Genomic DNA, 20,635 nt, shown 5'->3' on the forward strand with positions numbered 1-20,635 from the left:
TAGCATCTTCATTTCAGTCAGGCTGGGTCCTCAGTCTGCCAGGCATTGTACCAGACACACAGTGACAATCCTTGAGCCAAAGAACTTGTAATTGAAAAGAATGTTTCTGTATAACTGACAGGTTTTTGAAATGTTTTGTCCTGGATGATAAAGAAATGAGAGGAAAGATTTTTTTTTTCATGAGACAGATTTTTGTGGGCAATTCTAGATGTGTTTTTTTGTGCTGGGGTTGAACTTTCTTTTTAATTACTTACTTAATTAATTAATTGAAAGGCATAAAAACCTATGTTATACACTTCTAATGCATGATTTTGGAGTAGGGCTTGACATATCTCTGCGTGTGTCCTGGAGCTCTAGGATCTGGTTGTACTCCCTGTGACAGTATCATTGCACGCTTATTACAATCCGCGGTTCTTTGCCCCGAAGTGAATCATGAATTGAATCAAATCCACTTTCGTGGTTGGCTGTGTGTTTTAAATAGTGGGCGCTCACCTCGCGCTGCTTGTTCGAGGCTTTGTGTGTGTGTGTGTGTGTGTATTTGGGAAAAGGAAGGCGCTAGGACCGGGCTGGCTCCTGGTCTCAGCCGGGAGGAGAGAAGGGGGGTGCACAGTGACTTATGCAGAGAAGGCGCTGCTGCCATTTCCACTCACACTCCGCACTCACTACTCAAGAGGGAGGGAGGGAGGGAGGTTACACACAGGCTGACTGAACTGAGGAGCTCAGCTGCCAACACTCAACACACTGCCTGCTGCTGCTGCTGTACTCCGGGCAGGGGGAGGGAGGGAGAAAGAGAAGGAGAAGAAGAAAATAAAGAGAGCAGATAAGCAGAGGGGGGGACACCAGAGAAAGAAGGAAAAGCAGAGGACACCTCCCTCCCTACAGAGAGAAGACTTTCCATGGAGCAGGGCAAAGAGGGAGAAGCCTGAAGCTCAGCAACTGGGAGAGACGCTTTCCTAGCAAGTTCCTTGGTCCCTGGAGAGAGGCGGGAGCTTCCTAATAACCACAGTTGCTGGGAAATCATAGGCATTCCGAACCTCTGATCATTTAAACCCAAAGAAAGTTCAATGCAATATTCCAAGCTATTTCTAGTTGCCTCTTCGGGGTAACTTTGGAGGACTTGCTGCTGCTGCTGCTGCTGTCGCCTGGAGGTGAGAGAGGAGCCTCGGCCGAAGGGAGGCGAAGTTGTTTGCACAGGAGGAGAAGATGGGCTGGAAGAGTCGCTGCTGCTGGGGAGGCGGCGGAGGAGGGGACCTGCTCTGCCTGCTCACCCTCTTGCTGGGGTTCCTGCTGCCCGCCTGCAGGACTCGCATGTACACCAACCACTGGGCTGTGCGGATAGCTGGGGGGCACGAGGAAGCCAGCAGGATAGCTAGCAAGTACGGATACGTCAATATAGGACAGGTAACCCTCCTTCGAGCTGCGTGCGCTGCCAGAGGGGAACGCTGCCGATGCGCTGCCGCGGCTCAGGCGGGGCTGGCACCCAAAGTTGCGGAAGGGCGCGCAGGGCAGCGCCAGGGGGCGGGGAGAAGTTTGCCCTGCGGGCTGGACTCCCCGCGCGTGGGGCGTCCTGCGCGGCTCGGGGGCAGGGGAGAGTTGCAGACCTGCCGGTGGCTTGTGGTGGCGGGGAGGGGGAGAGGTTTCGACCCCGTCGCGTTGGCTTGTGGGGCAGCCGGGCAGGTTTTGTGCTAGGCCAGGTGTAGCCCGGAGGTTTTAATCGGACGCGGGCGTGTGTGTCCTTGTGTGCAGGGGGCCGGGGAGTCGGGGGGGGGGGGGGACTGACGCGTGTGCACCCAGCCAGCCCGAAGCTCCTCTCGGCAGACACTTTTTTGGGGAGGGATCGCGCGAGCGGGGCGGGGGATGGTCTCGGTGCAGCGCCCTGGGCACGGCTCAGACGGCTCCTCGCGAGGTGGGAGCGGGCAAAGCGCCCAGCCAGGAGACGTTGCAAACTTCCTGCCTTCACACAGCTGCTGGAGTCAGAGGGGAGAGGGGGGAACAAACACCCCGGCTCCCCACCCCTCCTCTGTGTCCCGGGGCTGGGGCGGGCTGAGCGCTCTCGAGGAGTGAGCCCAGCAGGTAGAGGAGCGGGGCTGTTAAAGTGCGGGGCGAATCGGTGCTCACAGACGGTGCCCGGTGGCTATTGCGGATTGCTCTGAATGCCCAATAAAGCTCAGCTCCGGGGGGTGAGTGATGGGAACAAGGACACAGCGATCGAGCCAAAAGACGCGCTAGTTCAGCCAGGTAAATTTCCGGCCAGGCTTGGAATCCGTCCCACCCCCGGGCTCCCCGCCAGCCGCAGCTGGGGGCGTTCAGGGGCGCACGTTTCTCGCACAAATGAAATGCATCTGAGGGGAATGACCCTCGCCTGCTGACGCTGCGGGGAAGTGGCTCTGCGGCTCGGAGCCTTCTGCCGCTGGGGACGTGCTTGGGGAGGAGGAGATAGCTCGGAGGCAAGGCGTAGCAGCTCCGGCCAAGAGAGATCAGGGCATCGCGCCTCGCTCCATCTGCGCCGTTCCACAGCCTGAACTTTGAGCCCAGGCTCGGAAAAACCGGAGCTCCCTGAACAAGCAGATTGTGACACACGAGCCTAGGACACAGCGGCTGCTTTGGCCAAGGTGGGAGTGGGAGAGATTCTAGCCCCCCCCATTGTGGACACATGCTGGGGGGATTGGGGCTGAGGAAGGGGGGAGAAGGTGGCCAAGGGGAGTCCTTTTGTGCCCCTAGATGCCAACGTGCCGTCTTGCAGCCGCTACGGTTTATAGCAGGCAGCGTGGAGAGAGGAAAAATAAGCCATACTAGTCCTGTTAAAATCCATGTGTGCATGGAGAGGGGGAAAAGATTGAGGCCGAGCAGAGGAAGTGGTCTGTGCCTGCATAGTGGGCATTCGGGGGGCTGATGTACAGATTCTGGCAGGACGTGTACTCAGAAATGTAGATTGTCACAGCATTCATGTCAATGGGGGAGAATCACTTTCCTAAATTTGTATATATGTACACTCAAATTAGTTTCCCCTTTCTCTGATTCATAATACAATTAAAATGGGAAAGAGAGACAATATCTTCTTGAATTCAAGCAGATTTAACACACAATCATACAAATCTTCCTTGATCTATGCTCAGTTAGTTTCATGGCGACTCTGTTGAATCCACAGATGTTTAGTTAGAAAACACCTGGATCTGTCTGGATCCAAAAACAAACCCTGAGAAAATTATTGGATCCAGACACTTGGAGTGAGGAAACATCTGGTTCTTGCTGGATCCAGGCTCTTTTAGAAATAGTCTGCTGCTGTATCTAGGCACAGATACTACAGTGAGGAAAAAAAGGGTCAAGGAAACTCTTTTGTAATGTACTCCCTGCTTGGTATATCACACATTTCTTGGTATTATTTAGCCTTATAAAGTGTGAGAGATTATCCAAAGCATAGCATACATTGATTCTGAGTGATTCAAAATAAACAATACTGTTTTGTAAATAGTTTTATTTGCTGTACTTTTTATTACCCCAATTAAAAGTTTAGAACACAAAATGTAACATATACAGAACACTTTTGCATCTCATGGAAGAAATTCACAGAAATACAGTTGCACTTCAGATCTTTTTCACCCCATCAGATCAAAGGACAGTAACACACACCCAATTGTTAGTACAATAAAATCAATTAACAGATAGTGTTTCATTGTATTGAAAGTTACAGGAACAAATACTCCTATTTTAGGGGCACAGAATTACAAGGGCAAATTGCACTTACTCTTTGCAAAATTTCACTCCAAATTGCCATTTATATCAAATATTGTAGCATCCTGCACTACTGTTTTTGTGTTTATTTTTTCTGGGCCTTTTCTTTTCTTTCTTTCTTTCTTTCTTTCTTTTTGTATTTTCACGTTTACCTCAGTAGTTTGAGCATTACTGTATTGTTCAAGTACAGAAACCGGTCATATAGTAAGATCTATGGAAAAGGATTATCTTCCATGCCAAATGGCTACTGTAGGGCCTGACCCTGCATTCCTTGCACACCCAAACCTTCTATTGGATAAACAAGGAAAACAGTAGCTTTTGGCTTATTGTGTATCAGTGTGAAGTGCCATGTATACACCTATGGCCTTATGTTAATAATACATACATTGCTGATCAGGTGTGCAGAGGAGGGGACAAAATACAGAGCATATAAATAATAAACAATTGGAAAATGCATAAATAGATCTAAAAATTAAAGAGGCGAATAAAAGGTGAATAAAGAGGTGAATGCCCTTCATTTAAGTATTATTTAGGTATGCAACCATGCAGTATGCAAATAAAGAAAAGGAAGACTATAGGAATATTTTAACTGGGAGCTATGTGTGTGAGGGAACAAGCGTGCATTAGTGATGACATGAACAGGCCTGGTAGTTGATTCTGCTTGCTACTAAGCTTTAAACAGGAAAAACCTGGCAGTGGATGTATAGTAAACCATTCATGGAGATAACTACTCATGTTTTGGCTACTAGATGTCACTTTGCTCTATCAAACAGAGAACCCAGGCCATGGTGTATTACATATTTATGTGTTTTACAGTAGCATGCATTTGATTTGCCTAGGTCTGGCACTTTTAAATTTCTTATCACTCCTCACTTCTACCGAAATGTTCTCCAAGTGGCATTTTGGCATCACATGTATGTCCCTGTGTATTCACGTGAGGGGTCTGTTCTGTATCATTCCACCCCTCTTAAAATTTGATACTGTTTCAACAAGTTGCCAGATTGCTGGGTCTACAGCAGTGGTCTTCAACCTTTTTAAGTACAAGATCACCTTTTCAATTTAAGTCAGTCCAGGATCTACCTTAAACCCAAATACCCTTGTCCTACCTTCCCCACTCCTTTTTAGAGGTCCTGCCCCATCCTACCCCTTCTCCCAGGCCCTGCCCTGTGGGCACTGGATATTGGAGTGGAGGGAGGCTGACATCTTGACATCAACACTCCTCTTCTGCTTCCCCTCCCCTGAAGAGCAAGCAGGAGGCTCTTGGAGGCAGCTCCAAAGTAGAGGGCAGGAGCAGCAGGCAGTGGGGGGGGGAGAGGCTGCTGAAGTGCTGTGCTTGATAGCCAAACCAGTTAGGATCACCTGTCAGAGGCTCCAAGACCTACCAGTAGATCCCGATCTACTGGTTGGGTGATCATAGGTCTACAGGTATATGATTTTAATTCCACATACTATGTTACCATGTGGATAGCATAGAACTATGTGATTCAGAGTGTACATAATACAAGTTAAAAAATAGCATCATTCTTGTCAAGTATAACAAAATGTATGTAATCTCTACATGTAAAACAAAGCATACTGGTTATCTTGCAGGTAGTATATGTAGAGTTTATAGCGCACAGATGAAAGATTTGAGGGTTACATTTTAAGGACAAAAATTAAGGAAAGGAAATTGGGAAGTCTAAGGAATAGGATTTGGCTGTCTAATTATTAGGGAGAATTAGAAGTCACAGGCAAGGGAAAAGTGATGGTTGTTAACATGGATTTGAAGAGTGGAGGAATCAATCTGACCAACAACAAAAAGCATGGAAAGTGAGGGAGAAAAATCTATGCCAATACTAGATGAGAATCTACTATTTATTGTGGAAAGGCAATGGCTGAGAGAAATCTAATAGTTACAGAGCACAGGGAATAGACAGGAGAATAGAACACGAGAAATTCTAAACGATTGTGAGAAGAATTGTGTTTTTTTTTATCTGATTACACCCTTAAGTACCTTAGCACAGTGATTCCCAACCTTTTTTATCCTGCAGATTGGCAAACCCATTCACAAACTTTTGGCAGACCAGTAACATTTTATTTGCATATTTGCACATTCATTATGGTAATTAATTTTTACATAGCATCTGTACGCACACAATACATGTCGTAATGGATCAGAGTTTGACGATATCTACAACACTAAAAAATTAACAGTAAGAATTCCCCTCTGGCTGCTGGGTGGGGTAACCCCTCTCCCAGGGGTGACTGGTGCCTGCAGAGGGAGGGGTGCAGGGGGCATCCTATTTAGCAACTGAAATTTTGTCAGGGGCATAGAAGCTGGTGCCCCCAAGTGCTACCACCAGTCACCTCTTCCCTCCCCAGCTCCTAACCCTTAGGGTGGGGAAGCTGCCATTGTATCTCCCACATCTCATTCTGTACAACCCCTTCCCTGTGTCTCTCCCTTCCTCTGCTAGGTTGCTCTTACTCCCAGTCTCCCCACAGCCTCCCCTCCCCACATCTCCTGTTCTTTCCTTGTAACTCCCGCTCAGAGTGTCCCTCCATTGCACCCCTAGTCCCATCCCATAAGTTTTCCTGAATCCTCCCAGTCCCCGTTCAGTGCCTCCTGCACCCCCCTCCTGCCCCAATTTCACACATCCCTTCTCCCATCTCCCCCTTATCTGCCCCCATCCCTCTTCAGCCCCTCATAACTCCCCCAGGGTTGGCTCCACCTGCTCTGCACATGCTGGGAGCTGGCAGCAGCTTCCCTGGGCCCCAGGCAGGAATCGCAGCCAATTCCACTGTGAGTAGCCCATGGCCAAGCCTTCCCCCTGCAGCCCTGGATCACTGGGGGCTCTGCTCCCAGGAGAAAGGAAGGGTCTCTCTGACCTGCCCCCACAAGTGCTGCCTGCCCTGGGGCAGTGGCTCACTAGTCTGGGGGTGCTGCCCTGAGAGAGGATCCTGGGGAGCAGTGGGACTGGCCCTGCTGGAGATTCCCCCTCCCGGCTGCAGCTCAGGCTCCAGGGGCCCAGCAGCAGCCCCCACTGGGACTCAGGGATTTGGCCTGGAGTCTGGCCCCAGAGTCACCACGAGCTGCAGCTGCAGGTTGCTTCCTGTTGCCCAGACCGAGCCCAGCCCTGGCTCCCAGAGCCCCTGCCGGGTTCTAGCGAGCAGCTTCCCCTGCCCCAGGGGCCCTCCTGCCCCTGGGCTTGGGCAGCATCCTCCACATCAAGGCAGTGTCATACAGAGAAGCCAACAATTCCAGGGAGACGAGAAGGGGGGTTTCTGCACAGACTGGGCCTTGCTCCAGAAGCCCAGAGCCAATCAACAAGGCTTGGGAGTGGCCTGTCCTTGTGCCGGGGCCTGGCAACCAGCAGTTTGCAGCCCAGCACCAGTCCACGGACCGGCGGCTGGGAACCACTGCCGTAGCAGACTCCGTATGCATATGATGGCAGCCAAGATCGTTACAATTTTAGTTTTGTAGACAATATTACTTCTAGGTGAACTGAAAGAGAGTCTTCTTTTGATTGGATCAGCAAGAGAGGTGCTATCTTTATGTTGGGTCTAAATTGCTCATTGCACAGAAGAACAGATCCACAAGCAATCTGAAGTGGACATGAAACTATTACAGGATTCTGAACATGGCATATTACCACCTCTGGAGAGAAAGGACAAAGAGGTACATTTTGAAATAATTGAAGATTTGAGAGTTGGGCTTTAGAAATAATGTACAAAAGGTTACATCTTGGCTCCTTAAAGTCAGTGTGAATCCTGAAATTGACTTCAGCAGGCATTTGCCCCAAGGAATAAAAGAATTACAAAAGTCTAGATAAGAGACAATAAGGTCATATATAAAAACTGATTCCTAATATGAACACTGTTTCAGAAGTGACTGTGGGAAGACTTGCAAACCAGGAAGATCCTGAGAATATTATCAATTGACTAAATTGAACTGAAGGGAGCAGTAGAGATGGAGAGATTAGATTCAAGGTGCTTTCCTTATCAGCTGATCTGTCTATTTTGAATGAGTGGAGGTGAAAGAAGTTAGAAGAAAAACAAGCCAGAGAATGAGATTTAGTCAGAGTGCAAGTTAATTTAGGGCTAAATCAGGAAAGATGCTCTAATCATCTCTGCAGAAAAGTGATACTCAATGTTGACTTGAGAAAAGAGATGACCATTGGAGATGCAATAATGGGTGGCGGTTATGGTATGAAGTTCAGACAATACACGGACAGGGCTGTAGAAAATATGTTTTATGTTTTTTTGTGTGTGATTTAACTGTTCCTTGATGGTGCATGGAAGTTAGTTCTTGTATATTTTGCTTTGTTCAGGTGATTGCGTCTAACATGTTCTTCAAATATCTGAGTTCGTTTTCATTGTTTGGCTGGTGTTTTAATACTGGCCGTGGCCAGAAAACCTAATCAGACATTAGATAACTAGATCAACTAGTCATGGGTAGATATGATAGATAGATGAGGCCCAGACGCAAAATATTGAAGAGAAGTCCAGATCCCTGCTACTCTCGGTTTCTGGTAAGTTGGAGATTTCTACCAGCGTGCTGTCTGTGAAGCCTCCTTAGGGATTCCATCTTTTATTTCGGTCTGCCCAGTAGATAATTGATGAACTGGAAGTTCCAATCTTCTTTTCATTCCCAGAGGAAGAAGGGGTTTTCTGATACTTTTATCTGCCAGGAGGCCGTGGAATGAAGAAAAGGAGAAAGAGAGAGAGAGACGTTTTTGCTAAGCAACCGCTGTCGTAGTCTCCATTTTTTCATCATTCTTTCCTGTGAATAACTCCACCTGCACAGGCAGTATGGTATTTTTTTCTTACCTTTACCAGCATGACATTGACAATGACATTGCCATAAGTCTTGACAAGTGTACTGTCATGGATAGTTATTTGAATAACTGCAGGAAAACTAACCAGAATGTTACTAATTTCATTCTTTGTCTGACTTGAGAAAGCAACGAACAGCAGCTGAGGTGTTGGGAAGATGACATGGAAGAATATTTGATTCTTGTTTAGAAGATTGTCTTCCTAGACATAAGAGCTAGAACTGTTTGTTTATAAAGGGGGAAGCCACAATCCTGCAGAAACTGATGATGCAGGTCCCCTTATTGGTTTTGACAAGTAGGTAATCAAGCCTTGATTACGGATATTCATGAAATTTATTCACTATGTGGGTTTTTTTATTTTGGTAAGAATGTCTTAGTGATGAAGGCTCATTTTGATAACTGTAGGTAGTGCTGTAGATTTTGACCATATTAAGTCATACTGTTGGACCAGATCTTGCTTAGATTTAAATTAGTGGGACTGTTTCCATTTACTTTAATGGGAGCTGGATCAGGGCCATGGTGCTTAGTTATTGACAATAGGCCTAGTGTACATCAATAGTAACTCCATTAAAGGCAACAGAGTTGCCATAGTGTGAAGCCAAGTGTGACAGTCCCTAAGCTGCGTGTGTTAGAGTGGGCCTTTGTATGACAGAAGTGTGGTAAGAGATGATGTAACATCCTGAACTCTGATGTTCAGTGATGACATTTTTCTTGGTAGTCTTAAGAAGGGAGATTCTGACCCACTCTAAATTGGCAGTTGGTGAGTTCCTTTTGTGTGTGGGAATCCCTGGCTGGTGTTAAGCTGTCTCTATAACATTTCCTCCCAGCTGTGCCTAGAATGGGGCAGGAGTGCACTGTATTGAACTCTGTCCAGAAGATGGCTTCTTGGAGAAGCTGCTACAAGTTAGTATAATTCAGACCAGGTCTATGTTAATTACATAGCTGGAGTCGATGTACTTTCCTTGTTTCCTGTAAATACAGCTTTTCCCTGGAAATAAATTTGTGGCTTAGAACTAAAATGTTCTCTGTATATTGCAGAAAGAAACACTAGTTTAAAATCAAGAAGAGGTTAAAAAGTCAGCAGCTCTGGCTCTGACACTGCCTTCCATGGTTTTGGGAAAAATCACTTAACCTTGTCTTCCTCCTCTTCCTATGGTATAAAAAGGAGGCTGATAATGGGTTGGTTGCATGGGTTTTCCTTAACTTTATGAAGCTGCGATCCTCTTGCAGTTTGCGATCAGTTTGTTTTTCCAGTTCCCCTTTTCTGCTGCCTGCATCAGCCATAAGCACTGCTCCTAGCTCAGGTGAAGCACTCTACCTCTTCCTAATCATGCAATAAGAGTGGTAAAGAAAACAGGCTTTTACCCTTGGAAAAGAGGGAGGGAGTGAAGATTTCCTTTCTGTGGCTCCAGAGGAATGGGATAAAAAAATAACCTGTTGCCTCCATCCTAAAAGGGGGTGGGTAAGTGGGTCCTTTCTTGATTCCAGGGAAGGGGTGAGTATGTAGGTACCCTCACCATCCCCACAACTTCTCCCTTCAGCCCTTGATTGTCCCAAAAGATCATTCTTTCCCTTCCCCTGATTTCATCTGGGCTGGGAAATGCAGCTAGTGGCCTACCACCACCTTTCCCTCATCTTCTGGAGGCAACAGACTACATCTTGCCTGGTATTCTGCCTTGGGCAAGACAATAAGGACTCTCCGTGTTTGAAGGATAACATAACAAGCTCTAAAAGTCTCCTATATAATATCACAAGCTATGTGGGCATGCGAGGAACCAGCCTATGGGAATTGCAGATTACACTATTTATTATAATATTAGTGTTCTGTGCTTCATAATGATTTGAAAAAAAAATCTAGTCTACACCCCAGGATCAGGAGTGTTGTGTAGGATTTTCATGCTTTTAGGACATCACCCAAACAGGGAATAAATATTAATCAGCTCCAAACCTGAAGATCTAGCAAAGGCACAGAGAAGCTGTTGTTGAAAGAAGAAAGATTGATTGTTCAGAAAGATTGAGGAGAATTCTGCTAGCAACTTTCCTGTCTTGTTGCCTGTGGGTTACAAGGGAGCTTGCTGGTAACTTGATAGTAAATTTTAAAGTCAGACGGTCACGAAAAAGTTGCAGCTGAACTAAAAAAGAAAAATCCTAAAATAAGGATTGCTTCCTTTCATTGAGTGGGGGGTGGAAGGGGTGCTGTCACTGGCATCTCACACTGGCTGATGCAGAAATGCAGGCTGATAGACCCATGATGCTCTATAGAAGCACTTTCAACCACCCAGGACTGTTATATTTAAAGATTCAATACAGAAGACAAGACACTCAGATCTCAGTTCAGGAGGTCATGAAACTGAAACAGGGCATAGCCACATGAGAATTTGGGTCTTTGTGTAATGAATTTACATAGTCCTAGTCACAAATACAGGAGCCAGAGCTAGGATGTTAAAACATCCTAAACTAGATAAGCAGGCCTGATGGTGGGGAGTGAGGGGGTGAACGTAGGGGGTCAAAGGGAGCAATTGCCCTGGGACTCAGTGATTCAAAGGAACCCGGGATTCCCAGGCCACCATTACAGCGATTCAAAGGAATCCTTGGCCCCTTTAAATTGCTGCCAGAGCACTGAGCACTGAGATGGTCCTGGAGGGGTGGTGCCAGGTGGTGCCAGCCTCCGGATTGTGCAGAGGGCTGGATGCCTCAACCCAGTCCCTTCTGCCCAAGGCCCTGCCATTTATGGGAGTGTAGATTCAGCCCCCCCAACCTTGCCTAGTGGTTCACGGGGGCTGTTGTGGATATGTTATTAACAATGTGCTTATGCAGAGATAGCAAAAATGCAGGAATGCAGCTGAGAAAATTAAATCCTGAGGTAAACTTTATAGGGAAAGACCTCAGCTGAGCAAGAAAGAAAGGCAGATGTCAATAAATAGCCACAACTCTACAGAGTGAGCATAACGTGCAGACTGTCTGCTACTGCTATTGTGCTAGCAAACATTCCAGGGTCATCAAGAAGTGTCCATCTTCTGAAGAGATCTGAAGAAAAGGAAAGGAAAAGAGTATTTTTGCAAAGCTAGCAGGCAGCAAAAGAAGACACCCATGGCACAATACAAAGAGGAGAGCATAGCAGATGAATCCACATTCAGCATTAGATATCTTGTAGGTGTAGTTAAGACTAAAATGAAATAGCAATTCAGATCAGTAAATGCGAGTGCTGGTAAGGAGCTGAGTAACAATCATGTGCACTATGGGCTGTGATTTCACATGCAAACTAATAATCTACGGGGAGTAACGTAAATAAGACAAAATGGAAAACAAAATGGGTTTACAGTATGGTGGAGTCAGACACCATTATACGATTATTCTACGCGAAGTCCTTAGATGCACTGAAATACATTTTTAAGTGTAAGAATTAATTAGATTTAAACTTTCAAGCAGTGAAAGGGGTTGAAGGAGCTGAAAAATCTGATGAAATGGGAGGCTGATTACAGAGAGAGTGTCAGAACGAATCAATAAAAATGGACACTGTATCTACAGATGATATTTCCCCACATACAGAAAAAGATAATGGCTGGAAATGGGGTTCTGTTTCATGTTCTTGGTTGCCTGCTAGGAAAGTATTGTTGGAGGTGCGCCCAAAGTCAAGAAAGCAAAATTACCAGCGCTGTTAAAGGCACATTTCAGAGTAAATGCAAATAACCTTTTGAAAGAAGATGTGTACCAAAATCATAGGTCCGACTGACTAGACCAGCAATTTGGTGCTAGTTATAGGGTTGCCAGCTATGGATCTGTATCTAACCTACAGATTTAAGAAAATACTCCAGTGCTCATGCTATCCCTTGCCAACCCTAGAAGAAGAAAGATCAAACCAAACAAAAACCCAAGGTCTTCCAGTCATGGTTGCCAAAGATGGCTACTGGCACATAGGGGAGGAGACAGAAAGCAGTTATTTGGCAATGTTCTGGATCCTCTATGGATGATACTTGTAGCTTGAAACACCCTTTGCAATGGCAACTAGTCCAGAAGAGTATCAGCAGAGACAGTAGGAAGCCCTGCAAAGACAGTTTGGGGTGGAGGTTGTTGCAGGTAGCATTGTGGTATATAGCCGAGATCTGATCATGAAAGAACTAGGTGGCCATGAATAGAAATTGATTGAACTGGTAAAGAAAGCAAGGGGAAAAAAAATCTCAAACTGCAAATGAAATTAGGACTTTGGCTGTTCCATAGATAGGGCATCTGCTCATAAATGAAGCTGTACATCTAACTCCTGGGAAATTCTGGTAATACCCATGCGAGAAAAAATGCCAAGCAATACAACACTTTGTGAATACCATGCAACATTTCTGCCCCACCCTTCTGATGTTTATAAGTAACAAAAAGGACCCCTTCTGGGAATGACAAAGCAATTAAACAGACAAAATAATTTGTTTGCCAGTATCCAGTAGAAGCAAAGAAATGAATGAGGATGCTCTAGTTCAAGGCAATGCAAATGAAAAGGAACCAGGTGCAGCCTTACTACAGGAAACATCCCAGCAGCTTTTATGTCAGTCTCACTTTTGCTTAGATGGGAACAGTATGCAGAGAGAGAAAACAAGTATCGTGTTACAATATTTTCGTGGGAGAGATTCACTCAGTACTTGCATACTGGAGATGTGGTCAGTGACAAAGGTATAGATCATAAGCCTCCAGAAAACAACTTTCATAAACCTTTTATATTACCTCAAATGTCTTCAGTGTAGAAGAAATATAATTTGAAGTTACATTATTGCAAAGGATCAGAAATATACAAAGCAGATTTCCTATGTAGAGCAGCTTTTCTATCAGACGTATGCTACATTTGAAACGCTTAATTGTAAGACATTAGAATAAAGATAGAGGAAATTAACTATGCTGAATTGCTTTGTAGCTGGATCAGCATCTTGCTTAGATAGAACAGCCTGGACAGCAAGATTAACTACTGCAGCCACTGAAAACAACAGGTCTGTGTAGAAAATGTGGAAGCTGAGCAATAGTGCATAGTGTACAAAACAGAAATTATATACATATGAGCCAGAGGTGTTGCACCCAAAGTTAAGACCTGAGACATTGGCAAGAATCCATGCACACAGAAATGTGTCTTCACAGAGCCAGAATTATTGTTGTTTAAACATAAGTTATAATTATTTGTAGTATCTAGAGATTTGAATGAGGATTGGACTTCCATGTGCTTCAATCCTATTAGTGTGAGGATTAAACAGCTGTCATCACTAACATGATATGAAGATGCAAAATGTCCTAGAAATGCTCAACAAAAATAATAGTAATAGTTGTAACAACAAGCTCTGTTATCTCTCATGAACATACCACTGACCCAAATTTAACCAAAGCTACCCATGAAAACATATTTCCTAAATAGTTGTATGCATGATGTTATATTTTGCCTTTGTAAAGGACTTCTGGAAAAAAGTGCAGTCACTGACTCTAGCTCTGATCCTGAAAACATCTGCCAGTAAAAGAAGATATGCTTATAAGAGGGACTGCTCATGAGTGTAAAGTTACTCATGTGTCCCCACCTTTGCAGAAGTACACCTCCGAATCATTAGGTAATAGAAAAAGAAGGCTCATCATTTTGCAGCAGGTCCACACTTTTGATCAACTCATGAGCCTTTTCATGTTGCCTGAGTCTTTTCATCTATTTTTCCCCACTACTCTGACTAATGGAATGTTTTTTATTTGGTTAATAACTTTCAGATAACAAGTATCCTACATTTTAGAGTAAAATCCTGCTGTGACATGCCCCATTTGGAATCACATGTCGTGTTTGTAATTTTGAATGTCAAATGGAGATAACAGTCAAATTGATGAATTGGGAAAGTTCAATTTTCTAACAGGAGGTCTGAAAACACTGAAGTTCAAATTCTGGCCTTGTGTGCAGAAATAATTCCACATGAAGTCAATAGAACTTGCTTCCATTCCTAATTAATTGGGGCAGAATTTGTCTCTTAAAACAGGAAGAAGTTTTACCTCTCCCCCTCAATGAAATAAAAAAAAAATCCAATGTTTGTACCATGTGTTTAATCTGTGGTAAACAATTAGGAAAACTTGATTTCCTATCAGCAGCCTAGAATATTTGCAAATGTTACAAGACAAAAAAACCCTCAAACAAATGAAAAAATCATGAAGGGTCATTAGGTTTGTCTCTCTCTCTTTTTTTTTTTTTTTTTTTTTTTGGTAAAGTAAAAACAACCTTGAACTTTGCTCTTTTTTGCCAAAAGCAGGTTTTGTTCATGTTTGTTCTCTAAAGCCAAAGTACAGTTCTTAGATGCATTGTTAGAACTCATGATTTAAAGGATTGCTATGCATTCTTATTCAAATTAGGATTAAAAAAAAGGTGCTGCATTTGTGCCTGTATATGTGTTCAGTGGGTAGCGAAGGCATTGTTGACATCCATGTGCTAGCAATCCAAAACTAGAATCTGATGGTGGCCTACATTTTTAGCTGTTTAACTTAAAGTACCAGGTAGCATTCACTTCTGGATAACAAGTAAAGAACATTCTATTTATTTATTTTGCTGGAATTTTGTATCCTTATTGATATGGCAACCAGCATTAACTACAAATAATATACAAACAAAACAAAACAAAAACAAAAATTACATAGCTTGTGGTGACACCACCTGTCACCAGTACAAGGGTTTGATTCTGCAAATCCTTGCATGAATAGTTTTTATTCACAAGGGAAGTTGACTGTGCCCCAAATATGAAACATACAGAAGCCTAAATTAATAGGCTAAACTAAGCCCAAACCAAAACAAATCAACGAAATGCTACCTAAAAATGATGGGAAAGGCCTCACGGCAGATTGGTCTACAGTAAGCTAGCCAGGAGGAATGAATTCCAAAGGCAGGCCCCATAGACTGAGACTGGCCTGCCATCAACAACACAGCTGCATTGTTGTCACAGGTTATAGAGTGAGCTGTGATCCCTCAAGGCCCAAATCCATTCAGGGCTTTAAAGATGGCTTCCAGCACAGAGTAAGGGATACAAAGATCTGATCACCATCCTTACAAGCACATGGTAGCTTTCCCCATCGAAGTAACAGCTACTTTGTCAGTGAAGCTTATGGATAGTCTTCAGATCATAGAATCGTAGAAGATTAGAGTTGGAAGAGACCTCCAAACCTCTGCTCAAAGCAGGATCATCCTCAACTAAATCATTCAAACCACAGCTGTACCAAGCCTCGCCTTTAAAACCTCTAGAATGGCTGAAGATTCCACCACCTTCCCTAGCAGCCCATTCCAGGACTTCACTACTCTCCAGGTGAAACACTTTTTCCTAATATTCAACCTACATCTCCCCCACTGTGACTTGAGACCATTGCTTCTTATTCTGCCATCTGCCACCACCAAGAACAGCCTCGCTCTATCCTTTTTGGAACTCCCCATCCCCTGTCAAGTAGTTGAAGGCTTCTATCAAATCCTCCCTGATTCTTTTCTTCTGAAGACTAAAGCCCAGTCCCTCAGCCTCTCCACATAAGTTATGGTGCCTCAGTCCCCTAATTATTTTCATTGACCTCCACTGGACTTTCTCTAGTTTGTCTACATCCTTTCTGTAGTGGGGGCCGCAAAACTGGATGCAGTACTCCAGATGTGGCCACACCAGTGCCAAAACAGTGGGAATAATCATTTAGGTCCCTCTGCTGGCAATGCTCCTACTAATTCACCCAACATGCCATTAGCTACAAGAGCACACTGTTGACTCATATCCAGCTTCTCATCGGCTTTAAGTGCAAACAATCCCTAGGTCCGTTTCTGCACAACGGCTGATTAGCCACTCAGGCCCTAGCCTGTAGTGGTGCATGGGATTCTTCCATCTTAAGGGCAGGGCTTTGTTAAACATAATCAGATTTCTTTTGGCCCAATTCTCCAATTTGTTTAGGTCACTCTGGACCCTATCCCTACTTTCCAGCATATCTATCTCTTCCACCAGTTTAGTATCCTCCACGAACTTGCAGAGGGTGTGATCCATCCAGATCATTCATAAAGTTGTTGACCAAAACCAATGTAGCCTAACGACAAAGTACCTAGATGTCCATCATAATTTACACATTAAAGAGATGTGGTTGCAGCTACCAGCCCACCAATGATCATACTCAAGAATCCAGGAACATCAATACCTTCTACCAGAGCCCCAGTGTTATAGGGTCTGACCTGAACTGGCATCAAGCCCTAACACCATCTCAGATTTGTTTTCTTGAGGTTCTCAGAAACTGGTCCAAAACACTTATGAAGTAAAATATTACTCCTTTTAGTTATTTAGCACAGATCGTAGGTCAGCTTATGTGACAAGGCATCTTTCTCCAACTCACAGTTAATTTAGTCCCTTGCTGAGCTCAATAGTTTTTTCCCCTGAAACACAGATCTTGCCTCCCTGGAATTTCCTCAAGTTTCTTACGGCTTCTGCCCATCATTATGTAATTCCACTTACATTTTTTTTTGTCTGGTTACCATAGAGATGTTTTTTCCTCAGGTCTCTCTGACCCTACATTTTATGAAAGGGCATTCCTACTCCCTGCAAATCTCTTGCTTTCCTCTGGCAGAACAGGCCGGGTTCTTATAGGAAGTTCCACACCCACCCTACTATCAAGTGAACCTGATCACTTGACTCAGCCACCAGCCCAAGCCCATGTTCATCATCTGAAGCTTGATAGCTTGACACAGGTGGGGTTGTTGACTGAACTCAGCTTCTGAAAAGGGACACCCAGAGTGGGCTATTTTGGGAAAATTAGTTCCGTGGTTTTAATAACTAGTGCTGACACTACAACCACGTACTCTGCTAGATGTTTCTCCTGCCTCTGAGCAGCATTTCCTTCTTATTAGTGTTGAGTCATTTACCTTTCTTTCTCATGGGCTAGGAATACAGTGAAACTGTTGCATTTGGATAAGAAGACATAATGCTAATGACATAAATCCAAAACAAATAATAATCCCCTACTGTACATTCAGGCACATGAGGCAGGAGAAAGTGGTTATCTCTTTACATTTCTGATATATTTAAGGCAATTAATTATTTTAAAGCTGCCTTTTCAAAATAATATGTGTCCAAAGACTTGAACCTCTTTAATCCGGCAGTCTTGGGAAACAGGGTTTGTCAGATTAAAGATTTTCCTGGGCCAGAGAGGGAGTGAGGGGGATGGGAGCAGGGAACTTTACCAGGTGCTCTGTATTCCCTGCTGCTCCCAGGCACTGCCCCACATTGCTTTGGGAGTGGTGAGACAAGCCTCTGGCAGAGTGCGTTGCTGCACAGTTGTTCCCCAAGTTGAGAGGAAAGAGGAGCAGCAGTACACAGAGCTGCTAGGGTCTGTATCACCAGTGTTCTAAAATTAGGGACACCTGGAGTACAGTGGTAATAGTGTTCTAATCAATTCATGAGACCTTGTAATGCAGGAACTATATACCACAAAAAGAAACGTTTTACATTTGAAATGTGGTTTGTACATTTAAAATACCTCTTCTTTTGTGCCATTCATTATGTACATTGAATCCGATCATAAAAACAATTCTGTGAAGGCAAAATGTTTTTCTTTCCTTTGCACATGTAATTTTTGAGATACAGCTATGTATTCATGTGTGTACAATTTTAAAGGATTTCCAAAAGATTATTTTTATAAGTGTGTAATAGACCTACCTCAAGTTTGGTCCTGAATACAAGCAGTCCCCAGGTTACATGGATCCGACTTACATCGGATCCCTACTTACAAATGGGGTGAGGCAACCCCGCACTAGCTGCTTCCCCCCAGCAGACCAGGGAGATGCGAAGTTAGCGTCCCCCCTCCCCCCAGCAGACCAGGGAGATGCGGAGCGGCTTTTCTCAGCAGACACCTCAGCTTGAGAATAAAGGACTGAGGGAAGTAAGGTGTGAGAGAATAAAACTGAGCTCTGGAGAAATGTTTGGCTAGAGTTTCCCCTACAATATGTACCATTTCCGACTTACATACAAATTCAACTTAAGAACAAACCTACAGTCCCTATCTTGTACGTAACCCGGGGACTGCCTATACTTTCAATGGCCCTGGTAAATCTAGATATCTGATCACCAGCAGTAGCTGGACTTCACTGCTTTCACTGACTTTTCTCCACAGACAAGTACTGTTCCCACGTACTTTGAGAAGTATCAGTGTGTCAGTAACACGAAATGTAGATCCAGAACTATTTCCCTGATTGAGCCTGGATTCATCAAGACGTAGATAACTTTTTCTAATAATTTCTAGTTGTACACATCAGGCAGCAAGTGTTAAAGACAGGAGAATGGCTGTTATGCAGTACTAGACATAGTCCATAATTCAAACAGTTAGGTCCCTCTCCTGCTCCTACTCCAGTAATGACAGATGGAACGCAAGTGCTCAAACAAACTTTAAATTAATGTGAGTCTTTTCACAATTTTTAATGGAAATTGCATTGAGCTCTGATTGAAACAACATCTAGCATACATCTTGATGAATGCAGACTCAATCAGGGGAAAAGTTCTGGATCTACATTTCATAGTACTGACACACTGATACTTCTCACAATACTTGGCAACAGCATTGAAATTACTTCAGCCTGTGGAGAAAAGTGAGTGAAAGCAGTGAAGTCCAGCTACCGCTAGTGATCAGATATCTAGATTTACCTGGATGTATTTTGTTTCTCTTATTTATGACTTGATATACCTAAATTAAATAGGCAGTAGTTTGCTACCTGATTATACCTAGAACCAGCAGCTCAGTGATTTAGCATAATCCAGATTTTGTTTTGCCAAACCTCACATAAACTGGTAATATGTTCCTGATGTTTCCTTTCTAATTAGGATTGCATGCTACAGGATCCCTTATTTTTCATGAAGCTTGTCTCTAAATTCTGCCAAGTACAAGTGTTTACTTACTAAAAAGTATTGGATTTCAATATCTGTCTATAGAACCCTGTGCGCAGCACAAGTGGTGTCCTTGCATAAGTAGTTCCATTAAAATTAATGGGATTACTGCATGAGTAAATATTGATCATGTATGTAAAGGTTGTGGGATCAGACCTCAATTTTTCTGTAGGATAGAGTAGTGCCTTTTGTAAATGTCTTTCATTGACCAGATAAGATGTGTATTTTACCACTGAAAAATCTGGATTTGGGATGGTTTGACCTTTATTCATGCTCTGTTAAGCGTATTGTGCAGAGTGGCAGATTTTTAGACTTTGATACAGGACAAAGTCAAAGACGTATGTTACAGTTTCACTGTTGCAGGAGTTTACACTGATAAAATGAGTGACTGAACTAAAGATATATTTAATATTGCCACACATCACGTAGATGAGCTAAACCCATTTCCAGTCATTCTTATGAGTCACTGCTTTATTATTCTTCAAAAAAAAATTAGTGAAGACGGGGGGAACTACTTAATAAAGTCTGATGTGAAAGTCAGTAAAATGAAGACATCAATATACAGCCAATAGGAACTGAGTTTGGATTTGTAAGGCAAAGTACAGTCTGAAAAGATGTATAGCTGCAGTTTTGTGTGTAATGTGGAAATAGTGTTACTACTGTATGTAGATGTGTCAGACACTTTAAATGTTATACGATCTTATATTAATGCATTAGTGAGTTTTATGGGGAAATTAAAATAACTGAACAGAAACATAAGCACCCTATCTGAGTTGGTGCCCATATCTACAAACCCTTCTTCGTGCAATGTAATAAGGGGTTCATGCAACCCTTATTTAGAAGACCAGATTCTTGTCTCTCTGAAACCAGTTTAGCTCAATTAACTTCAACAGGGTTACTTACTTCTGATTTACTTTGGCGCAAATGGGAAGAGACTACTCTGGTGGGTGAGTGAATGTTTTCAGGACTTGCCCATATTTGTTAAACATTTTGTCTTCAATTTTCAAAGGAAAGTAATGCATATTTTCCCATGAATTTGTTTGAATAAAACATAAAATCTATTTAATAACTTATCTTTATATGATTGGCATGGTTGAAATAAAAGGGGCTAAACCTTGTAAAGCCACATTCTTTTCAAGAATTATTTCATGTATTGCTAAGAGTTCAAATTAATCCCTCCACCACCAGTAATGCTTAGGATTTGGAAGAGTCATA

At 43.6% G+C, this 20,635-nt stretch overlaps 1 protein-coding gene across 4 annotated transcripts in view; it reads left to right on the forward strand.

Annotated features, from left to right (window-relative positions):
- The first annotated feature begins 666 nt into the window (after nucleotides 1-666).
- PCSK5 (proprotein convertase subtilisin/kexin type 5) overlaps nucleotides 667-20,635 on the forward strand; it is a 327,119-nt gene continuing 307,150 nt past the window's right edge. For 2 of the 4 annotated variants that reach the window (XM_025178860.2, XM_075931728.1), the window contains exon 1: nucleotides 667-1,401. In XM_025178860.2, the coding sequence (XP_025034645.2) occupies nucleotides 1,204-1,401 (198 nt within the window). In that variant the 5' untranslated portion in view covers nucleotides 667-1,203. The remainder of the gene's footprint in view (nucleotides 1,402-20,635) is intronic. The other 2 variants (XM_075931729.1, XM_075931730.1) reach the window with 2 other exon arrangements.

The sequence above is a fragment of the Pelodiscus sinensis genome, chromosome 6 (genome assembly GCF_049634645.1).
Source record: "Pelodiscus sinensis isolate JC-2024 chromosome 6, ASM4963464v1, whole genome shotgun sequence".
In the NCBI taxonomy this organism is placed as follows: Eukaryota; Metazoa; Chordata; order Testudines; family Trionychidae; genus Pelodiscus; species Pelodiscus sinensis.